General features: G+C 32.8%; 1 protein-coding gene and 1 non-coding gene across 4 annotated transcripts; both read left to right on the top strand.

Annotated features, from left to right (window-relative positions):
• Positions 1–2,988: 2,988 nt before the first annotated feature.
• LOC120636037 lies at positions 2,989–24,748 on the top strand. 3 transcript variants are annotated; one of them, XM_039907295.1, is made up of 16 exons: positions 2,989–3,120; positions 3,384–3,486; positions 7,350–7,618; positions 7,866–8,022; positions 8,675–8,804; positions 8,989–9,120; positions 10,093–10,203; positions 10,734–10,839; positions 11,751–11,883; positions 19,060–19,205; positions 19,673–19,832; positions 20,799–20,928; positions 21,131–21,262; positions 21,731–21,841; positions 22,855–22,957; positions 24,248–24,748. In XM_039907295.1, the coding sequence occupies exons 3-16, from the start codon at positions 7,480–7,482 to the stop codon at positions 24,385–24,387; spliced, it is 1,830 nt and encodes a 609-aa protein (XP_039763229.1). In that variant the 5' UTR covers positions 2,989–3,120; positions 3,384–3,486; positions 7,350–7,479; the 3' UTR covers positions 24,388–24,748. The 3 variants fall into 3 exon arrangements, with proteins under 3 accessions (XP_039763229.1, XP_039763237.1, XP_039763246.1); XM_039907303.1 differs by lacking the exon at positions 3,384–3,486; XM_039907312.1 differs by lacking the exons at positions 2,989–3,120; positions 3,384–3,486 and adding an exon at positions 3,702–3,815.
• LOC120637491 lies at positions 12,366–12,527 on the top strand. Its single transcript, XR_005659433.1, has one exon. It is a non-coding gene; the product is annotated as a U1 spliceosomal RNA (small nuclear RNA).
• Positions 24,749–25,525: the final 777 nt, after the last annotated feature.

Raw genomic sequence — 25,525 nt, 5'->3', positions numbered from 1 at the left:
GAGTTAGGGTTGAAATTAAATGTAACCTGTACCTGTAACCAGTACTTCTTACCCTGTTATGTGTACCACACATTTAAATGATATTATTGTCTTGTAACTGATCTGGTAATGTATCCGAAAAGTGGTCATGGCAACTCTGTAATAGCTCTAACAAGTTTAGGCTCGTTTGTTTTGCCTTGGCTAGAGTTTCGGTTCTAGGGATGATTATGTTGGTCCATGAAGTATTATAAACTAAATAACATATTTTTAATAACAGCTTGTTAAAAAAAATTACTGAACGATTTAATAAAAAAACGGCCATGATGTCAGTGTGGGAAACTAAAACGGGGTAAAATTCACAGCAAAACTCCTTAACTATACTTATTACTACATGTTACTGTTTTGTAAAATTATTGTCGTCTTTATTAGCTTGATAATGTCCCACTGTTGGGAACAGGCCTGCTCTCGCAAGCGGGTTCGAGCGTGAAAGATGCAAAATACAACAAGGCACACAGTACACAATCACAATGATTGATTTGATCCGTGTCCCCGATTCTTAATTAAAACCTTAACCGCACTTCGAATGCGTTTTGCGTATTCATAACATATCAGCTCGAGGTCAGCGTCAGTCAAGGTAGGTTAACGTCCCCAACTTTGTTCAACCTTTAAATGGGTGAGTTGATCGTCACGCTTAGTAGGCAGCCTGCTGGTGGATTGCATTGTTGATGGTATTTGTGTGTCATAAATTTAAGTTACGCAGACAACATGGAGTGTGTAATTTTGTGAAGTTTGCGGGTTAGTACAGATGCGTGAAGAGACACCGGTCTTCTTCTTCTGTGCCTGGGCCGATTCAGTATAAGTTTTTTTTTACTATAGTAAAAAGTAACTGACCAAGCAGACGGCTGTCCTAATGTTACGTGGAAATCGCCATCGCCTATAAACAGCTACACTTCACAGGGCATGCAAGCAAAGCTTCTTACAAATTGCGTCTGTGTGTCCATCTACAGCGTAGGTGTTAAGCCTTGTGTGGCTGTACACCGGCAATCAAGCCCTTCAGACTGGAGCAAAACAATGCTGCTTGGTGGCAAAAATAAACATGGCAGTACTACCTCCCTGGACGAGCTTCTTTGCAAAAAGCTATTCTAGGTACTACTATAAAAACAATTTGGTGGTCGTACGCAGGGTCACTGATGCAGCTATCTGCTGAGGTCAGTCTAGCCAACCAAGCTCAACCTAGAAGCTTAGTAGCACTTATGATTTAAGAGAGGGGGTTGAAATTTGTGTAGCAAATTTTAAACAAAAACAAACTGCTAAGTAGACAATGGGATATCAATGAGTATTATCGACTGTTTCACGTGTTAACTATTATAGTTAAAGATCTATTCAGACATATCAGAGTCAACGCTATTCCGTTTTCATGCTCCGGGCCATAAAATCAAATTTAAAACAAACACAAATAGCTAAGTAGACAATGGGATATCAATGAGTATTATCGACTGTTTCACGTGTTAACTATTATAGTTAAAGATCTATTCAGACATATCAGAGTCAAAGCTATTCCGTTTTCATGCTCCGGGCCATAAAATCTGTCAGGGACTAACCGTCAACGAGTTGTGCTCAAACCTATCACAAACCAATTTTAAACAGAACTAAGTCTTGCAAAAAGACCAAATCGCACTGCCAGAGTGTCTATGTCATCTGTCATACGTTAATGCTCCATAACATTGAAAATCTGGATGATCTCAATAAGAGTAAGTTTGACCAGGTTCATACAATACGTATGCAATAAATACAAAATGTACTTATTGATTTTTACAGATCAGTGACGGGAAAATGACTCTGATAAGTCTGTATAGACCATTATCTTGATTTAGAAAAATACAATATTGTAATCACTGAATGCGGAATTAAATTATAATATCATTGCTTTATACAATGTTGCAATATCAGCAGTTTGCATATCTTTGTACTTGATACGCGACAGTTTGAATGATTCTCTACCGCCACTTGAAATACGATAATACCTAAGTACTTTAAATGCGTTTAGAAGATTCTGTCTGTTTCAACACTCGCCCGCTTATTAATAAACGTGTATGTATTTACACAGTTACTTACTTTTGTCTCGCTCTGATATTTAAAAGGTGATGACAGTTGAAGAGTGACAAAAGTAAATACTAAATAAATAAATATACTACGATAATACACACATCGCCATCTAGCCCCAAAGTAAGCGTAGCTTGTGTTATGGGTACTAAGATGACTGATGAATATTTTTATGAATAATATACATAAAAACTTGTAATAAACATATAAACACCCAGACACTGAAAAACATTCATGTTCATCACACAAACACTTTCCAGTTGTGGGAATCGAACCCACGGCCCTGGACTTAGAAAGCAGGGTCGCTGCCCACTGCGCCAGTCGGCCGTCAATACTGTTAAAGTATTCTGATTGTTCGTCACGTTAATCAATAAGGGCAAAAATTATACATTGAAATTGATATTAATACAGATCATTGAGTCAAATATTATTTAATTTGAAAGATTTTGAAGATGTGTCGATATTGTTTCTCTATCACGTCTGAACTGATTTTAATGGAATTGTGTATGCAATTACTTCCTTTAGCAGAATATACCGTAAAGTCTCGCGGAACAAAACCACGCGGACGACATCTAATGTCGGTGCAAAGATAGACTACTATGTAGTTTATTTTTAAACTAACACTAGATTTCTAACGAATACTAAAGTAGGTACTCGTCTATGTATATGCTTATATCTTTAGTTCTAGATATTGTGGTTTTAATATTATTTTGAAGTCATACCAAAAAAGTAACACTCGTCTAACATTAGAGTAGGTACCTATGTCTGATAATAAATAATTTTGTAACCTACCTTAAAAAGAATGCGTATAAATTAGGTATTTATTCTATAGGTACATTTCATACAAACACGTACCAACCTATATAAAAGCATGATTTTCCATATCAACATTGCCAGTAATTCGCTTTACGAATAGCGCTAAATACGAGTTCACTTGTATCTAATAAATAATTGCAAGTATAAAAATACAAATATAAAGTTTATGTCAACAGTTTCTCTATAACATGACTATAGTAAATTATTCAATTCAGTAGCAAGGTTAGTATCTACTTCATACATTACTGTTTGTACGTAACGTTAGAACGCTAAACAGTGACACTGTTTTGTAGTTTGTCAAATAAAGTGAACGTACCGTATCTAAGTCCCTCTTTTCATTTTTTATCGTTATTTCATCAAAGCGTGGCTATCTACTATTTGTTATACCTAAGTCTATAGCCTATAACACTATACAAGTGTTTGTGAATAACGGGAGTTAGTTAGCTGCCTTTTAAACAAACTTTTTAAAACTGTTTTATCGACAGAGCGCAGTGTTTGTGGAAGTGTATTACAATCAGAATGTGATGATTATTTTCCAAGGACGTACATTTTGTCACAAACATTGTCAACTGAGTTTCCTATTGTGATGTAAGTTTATTTTTGTACACTACTTTGTTTCCACTTACCTACTTAGGTACCTGCCCATTAATTTTTTACATTTTCATATTTTTGTCTGTCAATGTTGTACGTACCTATTTTGTTTGATTAATCTGTAGATAAAATTGTGTTACAAGTGTTTGAGTTCAGTATGTAGGCAGGTAGGTACGCAAAAGATTATGATACAAATATAAACTGTGCCCTACTTATGAAAAAAGAACTATGTTAGCGACACCTATTGCGGATTCGAATAATAGTGTCGGGCGTGTAATTTCTTATAGAAACTTTCTATTAATAGGTACCTACATTATGTTTATTCAGTGAGTATTTCCCATATTTAGAGTTTGCAATATCTGTATGAATTAGGAAATTGGAATAAATATTACATGAATATTTAAAAAAAAAATGATAATGAACGTTATCTCATCAGCGTGAGTTTTTGGAAAATAATTAAATACTGAAATTTTAAAGTTAATATGCTAAGCTATCTTTGTCTGTACCTATTAGAAAATATAGATAATAATAATAATCAAAATAATAACTATGTAAGGTATCAATGCTCATTTTTTTTTAGACATTAAAGACATTAGGAATATAGAATATTAATAAAAAATGATACAAAAATAAATGCATAATATTTGTATATGTTAATCATTGCCGCTTCAATACATTTGGAAAAGCACAGCAGTGACTCACATACTAGCCATACTACCAACATGCTAGCAATCAACTTCAGGATGCTGTTGGTGCTCCCCGCAACTTTCGCATCAGGGAGCCACATCTTTTGCGCATTGTGCATAACAGCAGTCTACTCAGTACTTACGCAAACATGCCTGATGCGCTACAAAAGCGGGGCAGCTTCGTCAACACCCTGAATGCATTATTATATTGTACCGGATCCGGAGAGTGTTGTAAGTTTTCCGAGAGCACTTACTTGGCCCATAGGCTGCATGTGTAAAGTTCAGTGCAATAGGCTCTGAACAATGTGACTTTAACGGCGTTGGAACACCGTGCAAACCTTGATGTCGGTGTCGTGGTTCGAGGTCAGGGATCAACATATGCCCAAGATATATGAATTGGTGTAATTGAAAACCCGGGTATAACGTTCATGCATGAGTTTTGGAAACGTATTCTTAATTTAATTCAATGCCGTGGGGCTGGCGTCAGTATTTAGTGTTTTCTATGTATGTATGAGGAAATATACGTTAGAGACCAATTAATATTTTTTATGGATTTAAAAACCGGATAACGTTGATGCATGTATTTTGGAAATGTCTTCTAACTTGAACTTTTGATGGTTATAATTTAACTTTGAGGTGCTGACGTCAACGTTCACAAGCATATGTTCTAACAACCAAGGTAGCACAGAATCGTTTTGCTCTTTCTGTATGTCCCATTATGTAATGTTTGAATTATTTTCTCAACAAGGGAACAAAAAAAACGTATTTATTAACTTTTAAAATTAAAAATGGTTTATAAAATAAGATTTTTAGGAAGAAATTGAGGAATAGATTTTTTTTTGTCATTGAATTAACAGGAAGGTGTAAATATTACGTATGAAAATTTACACATACACCAACGATTATTTTCTGAATCTCCGAAATTCATTATAAGCTCTTTACCAAAATCATTAATTTGGTTCACCTATTAGAACGTTTTGCGTTAAATTTGCGTAAATATAATTTCAAGTAGTATCTAGTATTTAAATTTTTAATAATAATAATAATAATCATTTACTTCAGACGTTTCCATCCATAGATTGTTAGTATATTAGTAACAATTTTTGCTTAACTAGTGGTTAAGTTAGTATTGATTAGTTTAAATAATAAAAATAAACAACATTACACTCGCCCGATTGCTACTCTTACCCAGTGGCACAGTATAGGGCAGTCGAATCTGGCAGCAATTAAGCAAGGTATTTGTAGGTATATACTCCCGGACAATATTAGGTATGTTAAAATATTATATAATAAAATATTAACTAATTGAGTATACGTAGAGGTATCATAACGTAACATGATTCTTTTCATAACATAATTCTTAACTATGGGATAGATAAAACAACTTAGGTATGTAGGTACATTAATAAGTTACACTCAATAACAATCCCGGAGGGAGCAAAACTATTGCATTGAATGGACACTAACATTTTTAATTAAACAACTGGATAACTGGGTAACGTCGATTGAGTAATTACCTACCTATGTTATGCGATGAGATGGCGGATGACTGCCACTATCATATCTAACTATAATAATCATGCAACGACAACGAATCTACTGAAATATCCGGCCTAAACAAATACGTAAAAGATAAAAAAAATCCAAGGTCTCACATATCGATAATGTTTTCCGTTTAGACCAAAACTGACCTTATGATAATATTATCATAAAACTTAAATAGGTACCTATAAATGAATGTGGAATAGAAATAAATTATATAGTTTCTTCTTACATATACACCAAGACAAGCCTATTAAAGATAAAATGATAATATGATTAGGTAGGTTTTTTTGAGCACAAAAGTTCCTGGAGGATCGAAGTGCATCCGCTGAAGCGGGCCTTATTACAAGATACCTAGATAATAAGAAAATGACGCCTATAACTTTAGACGGAATAAAGAAAACGTTTTCTATTTCTATGATGAATTCAATCCAAATGATAAAACTAGACACAGAATTTTATGATATTAAAGTAGGTACCTACCTAGCTAAATAGTTTATATTTATCTGATATTTATGTACGTGTGTTTTATGTCTATGTGTGTTCTGATATGTATGTTATGTTTGTAATATTTATACAAATAAAGAAAACGGAAGTGTCTGTCTTTGTATCATTTTCAATTTACTGCTTCTTATTATGCTTAAATAAAAATAAATAAAATAAATATGCTCAAATTATGAACAAATGTATTATAACATAATGCGAACAACTGCGGTCTGTTCGTTTGTATATCTAGCCTAATCTATGCAACAACTAAACTGACTTTCATGAAGTTTCCCTGGTAGTAGATTCTTTCTTGATTTTGACTACTGACAGAACCATTTCAGTTAGGCATAGAGAGGAATTTGAAAGGATTGTTGTAGAATAGTACATTTATACAGATGCAGTCTCGAGTAACTATTATTAGTATTATAATATGACTACCTATCCACGCGGTTTCACTCGCGATAACTAAGGGTCGATAAGTAACTTTGTCCACGCGGATGCCTTACTCATAGACGTAAATCCTTCCTCGTAATTCTAATTTTAATTTTCTTCTTAAATATGCGATCGAAATAACCTATAACCTACTGTATAGGGCAAGGTTTCTCAACATATGATTGTCTTCATGATAAAATTACTTTTTTTTTGGATTATTACTTGGTGGCAAAAAATTACGATGAAACGTTTAATTTTATTTTTTTTTACCGTCACAAAACTTTTTAGTACCTATTAATTACTATTTAGGTGAAGGTCAATTTTTTTCCTGGCTTTGTAAAATTCCAATTCCAATATTAGAGGCTGAAATCTTAAAATTACTAAAATTAAACATACTTATTTTACTACCGGAGCAAACAGCTTTCTACTGGGGAAATAGTCCACCAATCCGCATTGTGCCCTGTGCCGTGATGAACAGTGAAATCATTATTAAAATCAGTTCGGTAGGTTCAAAGATTACAAATAAACAAACAAACAAATCTTTTCCCTGTATAACATTAGTATTGATATAGAAGTATATCTAAAAGATATATATGAGGTTATTCAAATAATTTGTTAGTGATAAAAATGATCTATTCGATTAAACACACATTATCACACGCCCTGCGTTAGCGTTTGTCTACAGTTTATAATTACAATTATTTTTTGTCTCAGATGCCGCATGCCATTTGGGACAGAGCAGGAAACGTAATGCAATTCTTTTGACATCTTGATATCCGAGCAACCTTCCAAAGAGATACTTTTTATTATATAATATAAGATTCTTTAATCTGTTGTTTGAACAATGCTGGTCCGACCCTTATCACCGGCGTTGGCGGAGAAGGCCCGAATAGAATTGAGTGAAGACCCCAAACGACTAGAAGAAAATATTCGGCATTTGAAGCAATGGATTTCGAAACAACCACATTTGAGAGCTAGAACAGGTGAACTTTTTTAATTAATTGTACTTTTTGGTTTCATAAACCGAGTGTTACAAGTTTTTGCAGAAACTTTAAATTTTCATATAAAAATAAGGGGGCCGCTTACTAACTTTTCAAAGAAACCTGCATACCTGAGAGTTCTTCATAATGTTCTCGCAGCGTGGTTGCCTAAAACGTTCTAATCCTGAGAGGAGAGCCGTGCTCTGTAACGGGCCGGTAATGGTTTGATAACGATACGTGTTTGGTGCAGATGAACAGTGGTTGGCCGCATTTCTGAGAGGATGCAAACACAGGCTGGAACAAACTAAAGCTAAAATTGATCTTTACTACTCATTCAGAAGTAAAGCGCCATATTTATACAGCATCAAATATAATGAGCCTAAGTTTATGGATATTATGAATTTAGGGTAAGATATTTAACTATTTAAATTAGTTAATTTTAAATTCTTGTGATTCGATTGCTCTTATAATCTTCGGATATGGCACATGGGAAACCTTAAGGATCAATTTGAAATCCCTCTCTATCGAGTATCCAAGTAGTGATTTTGTAGGTATATTCAATTACACGAGACCGACATCCGAGTCGGATGAGTAATTTTTGTTAAACAGAGAGTAAAACAGAGAGTTTTTATTTCATCTTATTCTAAAAGCTAGAACATATTTATTATGTGGCTACAAGCAAGAAAAATTTGTAGACATTGATTGTAGATAGGAGAACATTAATTATACTTGTTTGTGCCAAAACGGAATAATAGAAATAGCTATACATCGCCTTGTGCACAAAACATTATGTATGTAACATCCACAAGTAAGTAGGTATATCTTTAACTTTTTAATTCTTACTATGTTTACCATCTTTTCATTAAACTTAAGCTGGAGAATACTTTAATAGTTTTAAAAAAACTAATAAAATCATGCATACAAAAAGCAAAACTCTTTTTTCCTAATTTTATTTAAAAAAAAAATTATTATTATTTAAAATTAAACTCGTTTCATTCATCAAAACTTGCAACAAAAGTTAAAAAGTAAGGTTTATTTTGCAAAAAAAATGTTTTCCAGAGCTGTATTAATTTTGCCGAAAACGCATAAACCAGCTGACCCAAGAGTCATTTTATATAGAATTGGTCAATACGATACTAAGGAATATAGTGCAATAGAGGTTATGGCAGTCCTAGGTCTTCTGGAGCAGGTGTGTACATTTTGATAAATTATATATCCCATATTAGTACCTACTCATTAATTAATAATTTACATCGATTACAATTATTGTGAACTAAATTTGTACTAAAGTTATCGTTTACAATTGTAATTATTAAGCCATTTAAGATAATTAAGTGACTTAAAAGTGGGTTAATGGTATATTAAATTAACAGATATGCTTCATGGAGGATGATAACTTGGTAGTATCAGGAACTGTAAACGTGATCGATTTAGCGGGCACAAGGTGGACTCATTTTACACAGACGCCGATAAGACAGCTCAAAAACTTGATTCAAGCAAATCAGGTACAGTCCAACATTACTTATCTTGTAACAGTATCGAATGAACAGGATTTATATTGTTGGTCTAATGTGCTCTATGCTTCGCTAAATAGCATGTTTCGCCAAAGATAACGAGTTCCTACATGCAAACCCCTTAACCAAAACAGGTTCACGAGAGATTCTGTTTATCGTCGATTATCACCCTTCGAAGCTATCTAATCTTAGGTACTCTAAGCAATATTCAAATTAATTTAAGTTAACTACACTAGTATGAAGCGCTGACAGCGATGGAGCGGTGATAGCGCATTCGGTAAGAGCTCGACTTCACTTTCGGGGGGCCGAGTTCGAATCGCAGCACGCACCTCTAACTTTGCTAAGTTCGTTTCAAGTAATTAAAATAAACCTGCATGCCTGAGAGTTCTCCATAACGTTTTCAAAGGTGTGTGGAGTGGAATAAACAATCCGCACTAGGCCCCGTTCTCATTGTGGTGGGAGACCTGTGCTCTGTAGTAAGCCGATATTGGGTTGATGCGATGATTATGATGACACTAGCTATAAAAAATTATGACATTAATTTCTGCAATTAGGAATAAGGAAGCGGCCGATCAAACCAGTATCTATTCGATTTTTTATCTGCTGAATGAAACGACCTTAATTGAATAAATTGATACCGCCGCCGCAATGCGCCACAGACACTCAACAAAGGACGCTTCGTATTATTTTTAATAATGTTTTACGAATGAATATAAGATATTTGACAGATAACGAGATGTGGTACGACGAAGAAAAAGTCATCGAGTATTTTTTTTTGACAATGTTGTTTATTTTCATCAAATCTAATTAGATTTATATTTTAAATTGGGTAAATATTAAACTCTATTATTATAACTGTTACATACTACTATTATAGCCTTTACACTTGTTTTGAAACTAACGTAAGCCTTACCTTACCTTACCTTACCTTTTAATAATAATAAATTTATTGTATCGTTTCAGGACGCTATGCCAATAAGAATAAAAAGCGTACATTTTCTAAATGCCCCGTTGGTTTTTTCGACGTTTTTCAATATTTGCAAGAGGTTCCTCAGTGAAAAAACTAAAAGCAGGGTAAGTAGAATACATTTTTTGCTGTGAGCCTAGGTCCTATGAGTGGTAGTTTTCGGGTTTGATCCCCGGCCGGGCAATTTTGGAGTTTATAATTTCGGAATTTTCTCTTGTCTGGTCTGGTGCCGCCAAGCGAATAAGCGTTCCGGTACGACGTGACGTAGAAACCGATTAAGGGTATCATGGTTTTAGTAAAAGTGCCATACCCCTAACAAAGAAGCTGTTTGAATATTGCATTCATTTAATTTGCTTGGTGGATATTTGAAATATCAAAGAATAAAATAACTTAATTTTAAAAATAATTTGCAGACGAAAATTCCTCGTAAAAGTTTTATGAGTTTGAGCTGGAACCTAGAGTCTGAAAGTTATATTATTCCTATCTTAATACATACAAACCTTTATGCACAAGAGCATTAAATGCAGTGTTACCTACAAAAAGTCCGCTGATTAAAACTTACCACAAACGACCACTAGTAGTCAAGTAGAAAATATTTTTATATGTATATTAAAATTATTTTTAATTTATTTTACAGATTATGGTGCATAGTAAAAGTAATGAAGCACTACATCAATTTGTGCCAAAAGAGATACTGCCACAGGAATATGGTGGTACTGGTGACAGTATCCAACAAAGTATAGGTTTGTGTTTAAATTTATATTTATCACCATCATATCAACCCATTACCGGCCCACTACAGGGCACGGGTCTCCTCCCACAATGAGAAGGGATTAAAGCCGTAGTCAACCATGATGGCCCAGTGCAGATTGGTGGACAACTCGAAAATTAATATTAAATAGCATGCTTACTTGTGTTACAATGCAGTTTCGTTATATTGTACTCCATAAAGTATATCCGAAACATAGTGGGTATAAACTAAACAAGGCTGGAATTCATCGTAAAATGTATAAAATCAGTTTTATTAATATCCAAGATTACATCTTAATTTGATTGCAGCTACCTATGTAGGTAATTATTTTCAATCCAACAACTTGAAATACCACCTGAAATACTAATTTCTCACAGAATACAGGTACTTAGCATGCATTATTATTATATTTATTGTTTATGACGAAACCGTGGTAGAAAAATATGATAACCCGAAAAAAAAACTGACGTTTTCTCAAACGACCATAAGAAGATCGCGCAGCCATGATGACAAATATTACAATCATTTTAATATATTTTAGTATATTTAGCCTACTTAAGCAGTAGTTTTTAGTATATAGTATATAGCTACTATAAATTGGCGTAAACCGATCGTTACCTTAGCAGCCGATTGATGGAATGTATTTCCGCATTGAGAAAGCTAGAGCCTATCTTACAAACAAACAAGTAAACTAACAATCCGATTAGCAATAGTTTAATTAAAAAGTATCCTTAATTTTTGTTATAGTAATCCACAGTGTGTACTGAAACAAAATTAATAAAGAAAAGAACGACCAATACATTAATAAAAGTGTTGCATTGGTAGTTCTTTGTTATACACCAAAATACGATACTCTACATATTCGTAGGAATTGTATAAAATCAGTTGGATTTATTTTTACAGCCTATTGGAAAGAGAAGGTGCGGAAGTACAATTCTTTTCTAGAAGAGGACTTGAAGTACGGTTGTGATGAATCCAAACGTCCAGCAAAAACTCAGCAAATTACAACCGTTGAAGAGCCATTCAGACGATTAGAGTTAGACTAATAATTACTTTTAGTTACTTCTTTTACTACTACATCTGATTACTACAATTAGGTACGGTCGAACCGAACGTGAAACGACAAACCGCGGGAGCATACTCGAGCACTTTCTTTCTGAAAATTAAATCATCAATATCCAGCCAGTATGTTTGTACATGCTCTCGTATTTTGTTGCTCGACACACATGTGCTACTTCTAGCTATTAGGAAAGTAATTAGTATATAAATTACAGTAGGTATTACCCCTTTGCTTTAACAATATCGTTGTGAAATTACGTCATACTCGCACGCTGCAACCTTACTATTTGCACTGGCCGAGCCTGGCTTGAAAAGAAGAGACGTGTAACACTGGGCTATACTGCTGGCAGTTTTAAAGTCAACCGCAAGATGTCACTCCTCCCTACAAGTGTTTTTCGATATCGCGCTAGGGAGATTTTTGCAATAACAGTTACTACCTCAGTGTTCTATTATTATAACATACTTACCTGGCGTAGGGGATACCGTGATCAAGAAGGCGGTTCCCCCAGATTGAGGCCCTTCCATTGCACTGCGGTTGGGTTGACCTCTGCGATTATCCCTAATGCGGATAACTCGGACGCGTAATTTTTGGTAGTGGGGACTGCGTTCGCGCCGTCCCCCCCGATTAAACTAATGACTAGGACAGCAAATTGTTACATATTCGAACAGGTTCCTTCTTAGCCGTAGCCATGATCACAAATATTAAGAAGTTTGCTCTTCAGTTCTACAATTAGTTCTCACCAGTACCGACTATCGAGTACAGTGCTGCCGACCCTTGAATATGGAAAAACTTAATTCTTCAGCGTCTATGTTAATATTATAAGAGGAAAAATGGGATTTATGTTTGTATGTAAAGTATAAACGGGAAAACTTCATAACCGACTTTAAATACTACTACATTCTCAGTGAGCTACATAATTAATCTTTGTTTATTTCAGTAATAATAAGTAGATAGTAATATTAATAATATATAATCAGCCTGAAAAGCTCTTTGGAAGCTAACGAATTTAGAAATTCTTACCGAAAAATCTATTAACTATATTATCATATGATTTAATTTTAAGTAACTAGGGCTTCGAAATCAAAAATATATTTGCGGTGGAAATTAATTGATCGGCTAAGTTTTTTCATAATTTTTGAGTGTATCAATGGGTAAACCGCAGGTCATACTGAATATTCTATATGTAAGGTATAATATATTATACATAGATTTTATATAAACTCTCGTTACCTGCGTTGATTAATTTAATCAGCCGAGGATATTTATCAGATTATTGTGATAATATTCTGGTAGGTTACCGAAGAGTGTATTATTATTCAAAGTCATTTATAATAAATTACATTTAATAAATGAATGCATGTTTTTATACACTCACAATAATTATTTGCTGTGATATTTTAAAGGATCCAAATATTACGATTAAATTGTATTTAAAAAAGCTAGTTTAATTTATTACATGGATATTAAATCACTATTTTTCCTAAAATGGAAATTCGATTCAAAGTCGCAAACTACTTTACAATAAGATAACATTGTATATAAATATATTTTCATAAAAAATCGATTTACGTGTATAACCTACCTACCCATAATTTATTAGGACTATAATTTATTTAGGGTAGTATTTAAACGAATACTTACTTAAATACTAAATGAGTGAATGTATTGTGGTTAGTCTTGAAAGTGGACACTATTAATTATCCAATGCAACTTCAGTGTAAACCTCTATATTTATTTTCTAATCCAATTTTAGATATGAGTAGTAAGCAAGGGGACAACAAGAATACTCGTATAAAGAGCACTCTTATCGCTTCGAATTTTAGAGACGTTTACATGATATAAAATTCTACTCTAGCCTACTCAGTTTTTTTATTCGCGCGCATGGCTAATTTTTCGTAAACACGTAAGGATACGTGGATACATAGTTAAGAATTACAGTATCTCACTAACTTCCCAGATCAGCTTTATTCATTCGATTTAATAATATTCATGGACAAATTATGTAAAGTTTGTAATTAAATTTGCTTATATAAGTAATAGAGCTGAAAAATCGGTGTTTCATTATCATCATCTTCTCATTACCGGTACACTTCAGGGAGCGGTTCACCTCTCCGAATGAGATGAGTTTAGGCCGCTGTCCACCACGCTGGCCAAGAGCGAATCGGTAGAGTTCACATGCCTGTGAGAACGTTAAGGAGAATTTTCAGGTTAACATGCAGGTTTTCTCACGATATTTTCCTTTACCGATAAACTTTCGTAATCGGTGTTCATATTAGATCTATTAACGTATTTATTCTTAATGTTTTAGCGTAGATTGTAATAGAATATAAGTGGCTGATAGTGTTTACAGTCCAATCGCCTTAGAATAGCTAACCAATGCTTGGTTTATAATGTTCATTATCTCAAAGATTATTCTATGATGTTTACAAAGAAGGAAATCTGTGGAAACTCCTACCACGGTTTAATCATTTGAAAGCTACCGAGGTACGTGCTTCTTTTAAAATCCTACAAAGGAACTACAGTTTTGCATTATTTTTAAGCGAAAATGTTAACCTGTGATCTGTTAGCATCCATATGTTCTGAGCTCTAATCTTATAACAAAGGGTCGCAACGTAAAGCTAAAAAATTATAATCTACACCTTCCCCAGTATGCCCCCCAATGGGCTACCGAGCGTAAATATTATTTCAATCGGATTGTTACTACCAAAAATATAAACCAACAGTTAAGTAGAGGTTGGAGTAAACATAGGAGTGAGACTTTTAAAACCATAAGAAGTCCCCCACATGTGAAAGTTAAAACTTGGAATCACATACCTTTATATTTATATTAGCAAATGACCGTCCCGGGGACATTGCTAAAGTTTTTCCTGATTTAGTTAGTTTTCCAACCATGTTTATTCAAGTCAGTAAATGGATGGGTGCTTAACTTTGGCGGTTCTTCGCTCACAGCCCCTATCAATACCAACGAAGAGTAATCGTTATACTTAGTATAAATCGTATTCTTAGTTATAATTGTATGTAGGAGGTTACAGCCAGTTTTATTAAGTACTAGCGGTCGCAAAGCTGAAGTGGCAATGGGCAGGGCACATGGCTATGAGAACTGATGGACGTTGGGGTCTTAAGGTGCTTGAATGGCGACCCCGCACCGGTAACACAACGTACGAGTAGGTCGGCCCCCAACGAGGTGGACAAAAGACAGCAGTACCTAGACGTCAATTGGTTAAAAATGATGATGACGATGATGGTCACAAACTCATTCATGTAAACTGAATAATTCCAAAATTATCGTTTTTATTTCTACATGATTGATATTAAAGCTTTCCGCGATCAAAATATTCAACATTTAATATTTTTTGTTCAGGAATCTTCCAGTAACAGTTTTAAATTATAGGTTATTGTTATTAACAAAATAATTTAATGTTAATCTTTAATAAAAAATAGTATAAGTATAACCCATTTTTCGTCCAAATATAGAGTCCATGGATGGCTTGGTTTATGTACACGTATGACGTTGCATTTATATAAAATAATGTTTTTGAAAATTTTGTCCCTAAGTTCCCCTGTCAACAGGAAATTCTAAGCGTCTAACCGAATATTTAACGAGTTCTATTCGTCCTTTAAATCAGATTAATAACATACAATATCTATTTATATATACTGTATTTTTTTTTATATTTAATTAAAATTAACTAAGGTTAAAATTACCCGTTTAAATTCACATTGGGAAGTTAACCACTCTCAAGCCTTGAGTATAAATTGCGTGTGATGTAAAAAAAGAGAATAAAGATAAAGATTTGAACAAAAATAATTTTATTTATTTATTATAATTTTCGTCTTGGTGAGTTATACACTTGTTTTTTGATTAACTTAGTGTACCAATGAGATGTGCAAACGAATAATCGTTTGCACATCTCATTGGTATATATACTAAGTAGGAAAAGTAGAAAAAGTAAACTCAGTAGTTTTTTTAGTACGTGGAGCAATACAAGTTAGAACAATACTAAGTTTCAACGAAAAAAGTTTATCTTATGATTAAGAATGGCAGTTGTTGGTTGAATTAATTGTAAATTAATCATAATAAAAAAATACACAATTTTAATGCTAGAATTATTTATTAAACTAGAGCATGCGTAAAAAGGAAAAAGGTGACACCTTGCAAACACGCACACATTTCCGAGTTCACGCAGTCATTTATGAGTTTTTATAGAGTTACAATTTCATTCTAAGTCTATTGTTCAATGTTCATTTCACTTTTTTAAAGTACATAGTCAAAGTAGAGGCCAAATATTTCTTTATTAAATAGGCTCAAAGATGGCACGGTGCGTATGTTATATAAAGTATAACTACATTCATAAACATAAAACTAAAGCTACGAGGGTTCCAAACACGTCCTGGTAAGTCCACAATAAACTTAAATCGGGGGTTTTTTTTGTAATCACCATCTCACAATGTCAGGCTGTGCGATCGATATATAAACTTAGATCACGCGAATCCCTTCGTACCAAATTTAAAGAAATAGGTAAACTAACAGTAGCCTCACAATATATTTATAATAATATTATCTTTATTAAACAAAACATAAGTAATTATAAACAAAAAGTCGATATGAACAGTCGACTAACTAGAAACGGATATAAATCAGTGATATCTGCATATCGTCTCAGAAAAGTACGGAAATCCTTTGTGGGGATGGATGGGTATATGCTTTTATAACATGATACCGAAGGTAATATTAGATCTACTTAGTAATTAGGCCTACTTGAAATAAATGAATTTTGAATTTGAATTTACATCATTTATAATTCTTTATACTATTATAGGGCTGTTCTATAACTTTACGTTTAATGTGTAAGCTAGTTGAAGCGCTAGTTGTGGAATTTCTCAAATACCTGAGACCCAGATTGCCAAAATGCTTGCTGTTTTCTTCTAGCATCTACTACATCATATTCTGGTCTTCTACTAATGGCAATGCTCTAAAATTTGGTAGATAGCTTAGTTTTATGTCCTAGAGTGTGCTTTGTTTTCTTCGATTATTCAAAAGGTAACAATGCACATTCTTAAACAAAGCTTAAACAAAAACTAAATAGCAATGAAACCTAAAGAGAAGTGTACTACAACAATTTCCAATTTCTACCTACTATGCAAAGAATATAAATTCGTCAAAATGTTGAAGTATTCTATAATTATCTTATTGATATTATAGGGATGTTTTTTTATTACTCCTTATAATTGTGAAAAATTATCTTCATTTTGTTATAGATGCTCCTAACAATAATAAATCCGTTTGTCTGCGGCTTAGTTTAAGATGGTCTTAATACTAGAAAGCTGCAATGGCGAGGGCAGCGCCGAAAAAACGTTAAAACAAAACCTTGCAAAAAAAAAAAAAATGGTTTTTTCTGCTAGGATTTTTTTTTATTTCTCGTCTCGCTCATGGTGGTGTCGTTGAATAGGTCGTTTAAAATATTGCAGATGCAAAAACCATTTTTCTGAATCTGTGAAATTTTTTTGCAGACTACTACTTACTACAAACATAATTTATTAAGAATTCAATATAATAATGATCAACTTATATACCTCTTGTGACGTCACAACGACATAATTTCGGTAGGTAAGTTACTACATACTAAAAATTCGATGGCATAAAAGTGATAGGAAACGATAATATTGATAACCGTTCGTCGATACCAGCACTATACACGACTCAGTCTTTAGCTGTTCGTATTACAATGCTGTTTTACGTACTTAAGTACGATATTTGTATAGCTTATTGTACTGATAAGTTCGCACGAGGCTGAAAACCAGTTTAAGATAAAGTTGTAACCATATTTATCAATCGTAAACGGTATTGAGTGTTCGTTTAGTTTAATCGTGAGTGAAAATATAAACAGCAGTACTCTAAAGGCCTGTTCCGTCTAGTTTTATAGGTAATTATACTTTAATTAGACTAAAACTCACGTAGGAGTCCGAAATATAAAGAATTGTCCGGAAAAATTTAGGTATAATTTGGATATCTAAGAAGATATTTAAAAATCAACCAGACATATAGCTACTTTTGAGTTAATTCAATAGTATAGATACATTAATTTTTCTCAGATAAAATATCGAAAGGGCATAATCAAAGTGATTTGTTGAAACATTATATTTATCTTATCGGATTTGATTTGTGACTAATTTGGAATCGGCTAGGAGATTTCAATTTGAACTGTTTTTTAATATCTTTATATGAATGTATTTAGTAACATTTGCAGTTCGTACAAACTAATGTATCTATCTATATATAGAATGAGAAATAGTAAAAAATTATATTTAACCAAACACTTCTTTAAAGTATAACTACTTAAGTATTTAATTTTGTTCAAGATTAGATATGAATTGATTCCCAATCATTAAGTTATACAATTATGCAATTGTTATTTGCATATTTATACCAAATATCGTTTTAAACAACATCGATACTGCATTTGTTGTTTGAGTGATAATACTAAAGAGTGAAACAAATAATAATTCAATCGTAAAGAAATTTAACCACACCAAAGAATCCGTCTATACTTAGAATTATATTCTTGGTTACTGTCTTTTGTTTTAGAACGAACTATTGTTGTAAAATTATAATGGAAAACTTCTAAAATTATTTAAGACGTGATGACGTGAGTTGGATGTGATAAGAACATAATTAGAATGTTTGACGTTTTATTTAGACACATTATATTTTAATTATATTTTTATCATCAATCATCAAAACTCCACTGCTGGACTAAATCTGCTGGATTAAATGCCTTCCCACCGGGAGGGTTTGACTATCTTGGGGGCAGACGGATTGGCGATCACAGTAGATGATAGAAGTGACACAGAAGACGCTGCTACCCGTTCTCCGTTCTTTATTGATTATTGTAATCAGTTTAAATATATGTGTGTATATATGTGTGTGTGTATTTAGTTTTATTTTGGTACTGAGATTCTTTAAGTTTATGAAAAAAAATATCTAAATTCTTCATAATGTAACATATTTAATAGGTGTATACACTAAGTTCCATATTTGATGAGACTGTAGTAATATTGACATCTGTTCTATAATATCTGTAATATGTTTTTTTAGCACATTAACAATTAATTCTTATCAATAAACAAAAAGTTCAAATATACAATTTACAGACCAATATCAATGATACGTGAACTGAATCCAAAGTTGGCTGAAATAGCCAAAATAGAGCTGAACGAGAACCCTACGCACGTGGAAAACGACTTGCGGCATTTAAAAGAATGGCTTGCCAAACAGCTTCATTTAAAAGCTAGAACAGGTATGAATTCTTGGAATGATCAACACTATTCTTAGCATTTTAATAGTCCACTCACTGCTCATTCACAATTAACGTATTAAGTCAAATAATTGTTTGGGCCCCAATTTCGGAAGTTATAAATTAGTTAATTTATCTCCTAATATTGGAATCTTATTCTTCAAAAATTCAATTCAATCCGTTTATCGTTTCTAATCCTTTTTTTTTAATAGGATTTTTCTATAAGCTGACGTTTTATATAAACTTAAAACTTGTTGAAAATCTCAAATATTTCATTCGGTAATTTGTTATAAAATAAAATACACTTTCCCTTGAATGAGTTATTAATTTTATGTAGCCTAGTAAACTGAACAACGTCCATTTTCTTCTTAAATTGCGCTATATTTTATTTCTCATTCTCTCATTCTTAATATCCTTATATCTCATAATATTTAAGACTTATAAATGATAGGAATATGTTTTCTTTTCAGATGACCAGTGGTTAATTGCGATTCTCAGAGGATGTAAGTTCAGCTTAGAACGGGCGAAAACTAAGTTGGATTTATTTTATACCTTGCGAACCACAGCGCCCGAAGTCACATTGAGGCTTAAACCAACGGAGGCGGAGTTTATGGACTTTTTGAGACTAGGGTAAGTGTCCTTAATAATCTGCACAGGTTTACTAAATAAACGAAAAAATATTTTTTATAATATTATTTACATTTAACTGTATTCTCCTTGAGTAGAGGAATAAACCCGTTTCCTAGTGGGCAGTTCATTGGCTTATATGATTATGATGATGATAGTTATTTACAAAAAAAAATATTAATTTAGTTTTTAAAAATCTTTTTGGATAAAAATGCAAAACGTATTATAATTTTGTAGAGCATGTGAAATTTATAAAGCATGTAAAAGCAAAATACAAAAAGAAATAGATAAAATAAAAAAAAAAAAAACTAGTTTCGGTGTGCAAAGGCGCTATCTTATCGCTACAACGATCTCGTCCAGACAACCTTTGACGAAAGTAGTTCTAACAAGGAACGAGTTAGTGCAGCAATAAAAATTTTGGTCCTAAATAAAAATAATGGAAAATAAACTACTTTTCATAAATTGTAATACTACAAATGATTATTTATTTATTTATATACTACGACAATACACACATCGCCATCTAGCCCCAAAGTAAGCGTAGCTTGTGTTATGGGTACTGAGAGGACAGATGAATTTTTTTATGAATAATAAACATAAATACTTATAATATACATATGAACACCCAGCCACTGAAAAACATTCATGCTCATCACACAAACATTTTCCAGTTGTGGCAATCGAACCCACGGCCTTGGACTCAGAAAGCAGGGTCGCTGCAAACTGCGCCAATCGGCCGTCAAGTTATTATATATAATACATATTTTTCATACATATAATAATAATAAACTACATACTATAACGCTACATACAACAAAAAATAGTTTTTCAAACAACTTTTAAAAAGAGTCACGTTTTTTGCCTACCTGCTGACGTATGTCAGCAGGAAGGGAATTCCAGAGCCGACACAATAACCTGCAGTGCAAACCTGTAGTATAAGTTTAACGTGTAGTAAAATTGATTTAACAGGACCTGTGTTATTCTACGGCAGCCGAAGGATGCTCTACATCCTTGTGTAATCTTAATAAGAGCGGGAGAGTACGATCCACAGAAGCATAATGTTGCGGATATCATGTGCGCACTATATTATTTAGTACAGGTAGGCGCTATTTTTTTTTAATTTCTATTTATCTTTGGTTTATGTTCTCGGAGTATACAGTCTATAGTCTTTACAGTAAATGAAAAAAGTGCCATCACCCTAACAGGTTAGCCCACTATCATCTTAGACAATATCATTAAGTGCAGAGTTATATTCCACCCGCTTAGCTTTTTAAAATCTAATTTCCTTTCTTTAATTGCAGATTTTAGTTATAGAAAATGATACAGCGACAGTGATGGGAACTATGATAGTCGTCGATTATGAAAAGGTTACTCTCAGTCACTTGACGCAGGCTAGTCCGAGCTTATTGAAGAAACTTGTGGCTGTTAGTCAGGTACATAAGAATCAATATTTTTTATCCAACTACGAGTATCGTTTTAGTAGTGTTATGTCACACTCTTTATTGAGTGTAATGAGTGTAAACGTATGTAGAACCTGTCGGGCCCTGCGGTTAGCACGTTGTCCATTTTACCGGGCGACCTCTTGAGATCCCAACACATCGAGGGCATTATTGCTTTAATAAACATTATCATTTTAAATTATATTAAACCAGGTGGTAGTAGTGCAATAAAAAAATCTACTTAACAATAGCTAATTCAAAACCTAAGCAATTCAATGATACCTAATTGTTCAGCCCATGATCAACCCGACAACCACATGATCCATAGTGTAACAACTAACCAACAAAGCCGTGGAAAATAGATTAAAGGTAGAGAGAATTAGAGGTTAGAGTGAACTAGAGGTTTATCACATTACCATATCATAAATATTCCAATCTACTTAATTATCTTTCTTTTTCCAGGATTCCCTGCCACTCCGTCTAAAAGGCAGTCATCATGTAAATGTTCCTGCCGGGATAGAAATTATTTTTAAGTTAGTCTCAGGATTTTTGGGTGAAAAAGCTAGAAAAAGAGTGAGTTTATTTTTTCTGTTCTCATTGTGAAATGTCGGGACCTGAGACATTGTTATATTAGTTAGAGTAGTGTTTAAGGAAATAAGAAGCTAAGTGTTGAGCTTTTCTTGGACTTTACAACCAAGTTCCCAAGTTAAATCTGAAGACGATTGTCATGTTGAAGTTAGTTAGAAGTTATAGAGCATGAGTTTTGAGGCATTTAAGCTAAACTGTAGATTTAGTAAAATGCTTTTGATGGTGTAATAAAATGTCTGACGTTATTATAATCATTTTTGAATCTAAAGTTGCTTGTGGCATAGCATAAAAAACTGGAGGGAACGATTATAGTTAATATCTTCCCTCCCATAAATATCGATATTTGACTTAACCGGTATAAACATATTACACGCTTTTACACGCTTTATATTAGCTTCACTTGTATGTTTGTAAACGACTTCTTTGGACGCTATTTTGACCCACTTTAAACAGTCAGATTTCGTTCAAATTTTGTAGACATATCGAGGACTAATGACAATACACTAATTTGAGAAGATTATTCCAATTTTCAATATAAAAAATAAGATTTTTATTAGCTTTGTTGGTATGTTTGTAACCGACTCCTTTGGACTTTATTTTGACCCTCCTCGAACGGTTTGATGTCGTTAAAACTTTGAAGATTTATCGAGGACCGATGACAATATACTAATTTGATAAGATTATTCCATTTCTTAATTTGTAAAATTAAAATTTTTGTAATTTGTATGATTTTCATCAATTTCGAATAATCTTTCCGAATATAAAAGCCGGTTTCTATTAATAAATAAAATAATATTGACAAATTTGACGGTAAATGGGATACCTAATTTTGCTCTAATAAAAATAATAGTATAAGAAAAACTAAAAAAACACGCCTTTATAAATAAAGTAAACTAAAAGGTAGAAATTAATAATTAATATACCCTACCAGCTATTTAATAAATAATAAAAGAATATTGAATTACTAATAATAATACTTGCTTTCTTATTATTTTTAGTTAAGAATATACAAATCTAACGAGGAGTTGCTGAAAAACCTACCAAAAGAAGTCATACCAGTAGAATATGGTGGCAGCGGTGGTACCATTAGTGAATTAATTGGTACGTAGCCTTTACTTTTCTTTCCTTTCTAAGCATCCTAATTTGGAATTATTATTTAGTACGGTTTGGTTAAATTAGATCTATATAGAGTATGGAACTCTATATAGATCTCATTTAAATTTATAAATAACTTTAGTTTTCATAGTATACAACTTACTTTTAAAAGGAACCTTTTCTTAGTTTACCTACAAGTCCTTTTGCTTACCTTTCTCTTAATGTAAGCTTTGGCTTACTTTTTAGTTTTGAGTTTATTTTGAATTGGTAAGAAAATAAAAAAAAACGCAGTTACGTAAAAGGAACTTAAAAGGAACCTATATTTAGTTTACCTACAAGTCTTTTGCTTACCTTTCTCTTAATGTAAGCTTTGGCTTACTTTTTAGTTTTGAGTTTATTTTGAATTGTTAAGAATATAATAAAAAACGCAGTTACGTGTTAATTTTTTATATTTAAAAAAAACTTACTTTGGAGTGCATAATATTAATAACTAACGTAAAATAATGAAGGTGCTTTAAGATTTTTTTATGACAAACATAACATAATATGATTGTGTGTGGGATATAATATATTTATCTCGTTAAAGTATATAAAACGTTATGAGGCAATAATACCGGCCAAGTGCGCGACGCGTACCGAGGTTACCTTAGAGGTTACCGCATCTTAGAAGCAAACGAATACTTACATAGTTAACAGACTTACTTGATACGTAACCAACATTTTTTTTAAAACAAAATATCCTGTTTTGCTTATAACAAGCGTTTTAAGTTCAATTTGAATGTCTCTTTCTATATTCGCTTGAATTCTGAAATGCACATAATTTAACTTAAGTAAGTAGGCCTTACAGATATAAAAATTATAAAATTGTAAATGTGTAGTTGTAAGCGCCTATCACGACCATCAGTAATGTGCCAATTTTAAAATCCCATTAATGGTAGAGAGAACAACAGTTGACACACCTTTATAGTTTAATAGAGAATATATACTCTGAAATACCACAGAGTAACATAGATAGAACTTTATAAGATTTTAGAAACAATTATATTCCAATTTTCTTCCCAATATTAAATAAGCATACTTTCTTTTAGTCTCTCAGTATACTGTAATATATGTATAAGAACTCTGTCCACCTTGAGGATTCTTTGTAGGTATACCGTGTTAGAAAAGGCTTTTAGTGTATTTTACCATTTGCCGTTTTAATTCCTTCCCTAGACAAGTCCAATGCTCGACACTTTTCACCAATACGTTAATAGTTTTTATGAAGTTGTTGTAATTACAAACATTTTTATTTTAAAGATTACTGGGCGAACAAAATTCAAGAGTATAAACCATGGCTGGAGGAAGAAATGCAGTTCGGCACGGACGAGTCCAAGCGAATAACAAAAGTAAAAAATAACAGTAATCAAGGATCTTTTCGCAAGCTTGATATTGATTGATTATTGTAATTTTTTTGTTATATAAATAAAAGTTAATTATAAACGTGTTTTATAGCACAGAGCACTATCTACCTATGTGTGGTAACAACATAGATATTAATAACGAGACACTATAAATGATGTGTACGCGTCACGACACACGCGAACGAGACTCAGCGCACTCGAATTTGTACACAACATTTGAAACAGATAGCCATCTCATCTATTGTAATTTTTATACTACGTTGTCTCTTACTCTCTAGAACAATAATTAGAGTACGCTGTGTTGAAAAACGTAGTCTTGTTATTACATTTCTACGGTGGGTAACCCTTTGTAATTTAATACATTGCACATTATCAAATGTTCATTTAAATATAATAATAATGGTTAAAACCCTTTGATTTATTGTATTTTTTTTATCAAAAAAATAAAAGTTTTATTATAAACTAGATTTTTTAGCACTTGGCATCCAAGCATTTGTGGTAAGTGGTAACCCTATGAAATTTAAAGTTTTCATGACATACATCGAAAGCAATCGAATGTTAACAATCACTCACACGTGATAAAAAAGGTAAAACCCCTGCAATGTGATGATTAGTTGTATTTTTTTATTATACAAATAAAAGTTTATTACAAACCTTATAGGCTTATAGAACTAGACCGTATTCAAGCATTTGTGGTAACCCTATGTAATATATAATTTTCTTGACACTTTTCTTTTGATTGAACACTATCCTAGAATGCGCATTATCACTAATAAGTGATAATAATGGTTAAAGCCTCGCCAACCAGCATTTGAACTGATTGGTGTGCAGCAGTTCAAGGAAGGAAGGAAGGTTTATGTGTAATACTTGCATACTATGGGAGAGAACCGCAGTTTATTCCAGGTCTAATGTGATGTCGTAAATAAACACATTTTTTTGCGCTTACATTGCAAAGGCTGGCTGAACCCTAAGAGATAGACCAGAATAAATAAATAGTACAATATTGCACAACTTAAAAAGGTCTTCGTAAAAACCCGCGGTGGTATATGTTTATCTCCAAAGGATAACCCAAAGTACCCATTTTAATTTTTTATCATTTTACATCTCTACAAAAAGTTATGGGCTATTATAGTATATTTTTTTTACGTATTACTGTTACCCACTTGGCACTTTG

This window comes from Pararge aegeria, chromosome 3, assembly GCF_905163445.1.
Source record: "Pararge aegeria chromosome 3, ilParAegt1.1, whole genome shotgun sequence".
NCBI lineage: Eukaryota > Metazoa > Arthropoda > Insecta > Lepidoptera > Nymphalidae > Pararge > Pararge aegeria.
Note: the sequence above shows the minus strand (reverse complement) of the source record. Positions and strands in the feature narration are given on the sequence as shown.

What these genes read in the sequence shown, in the direction of transcription:
- LOC120636037 (XM_039907303.1), top strand. Translation starts at nt 7,480, where the DNA reads ATGCTGGTCCGACCCTTATCACCGGCGTTGGCGGAGAAGGCCCGAATA. An exon ending in TCCTAGGTCTTCTGGAGCAG is followed by an intron (nt 8,805 to 8,988) that starts GTGTGTACATTT and finishes TTAAATTAACAG; the next exon opens with ATATGCTTCATGGAGGATGA. An exon ending in CACTATATTATTTAGTACAG is followed by an intron (nt 20,929 to 21,130) that starts GTAGGCGCTATT and finishes CTTTAATTGCAG; the next exon opens with ATTTTAGTTATAGAAAATGA.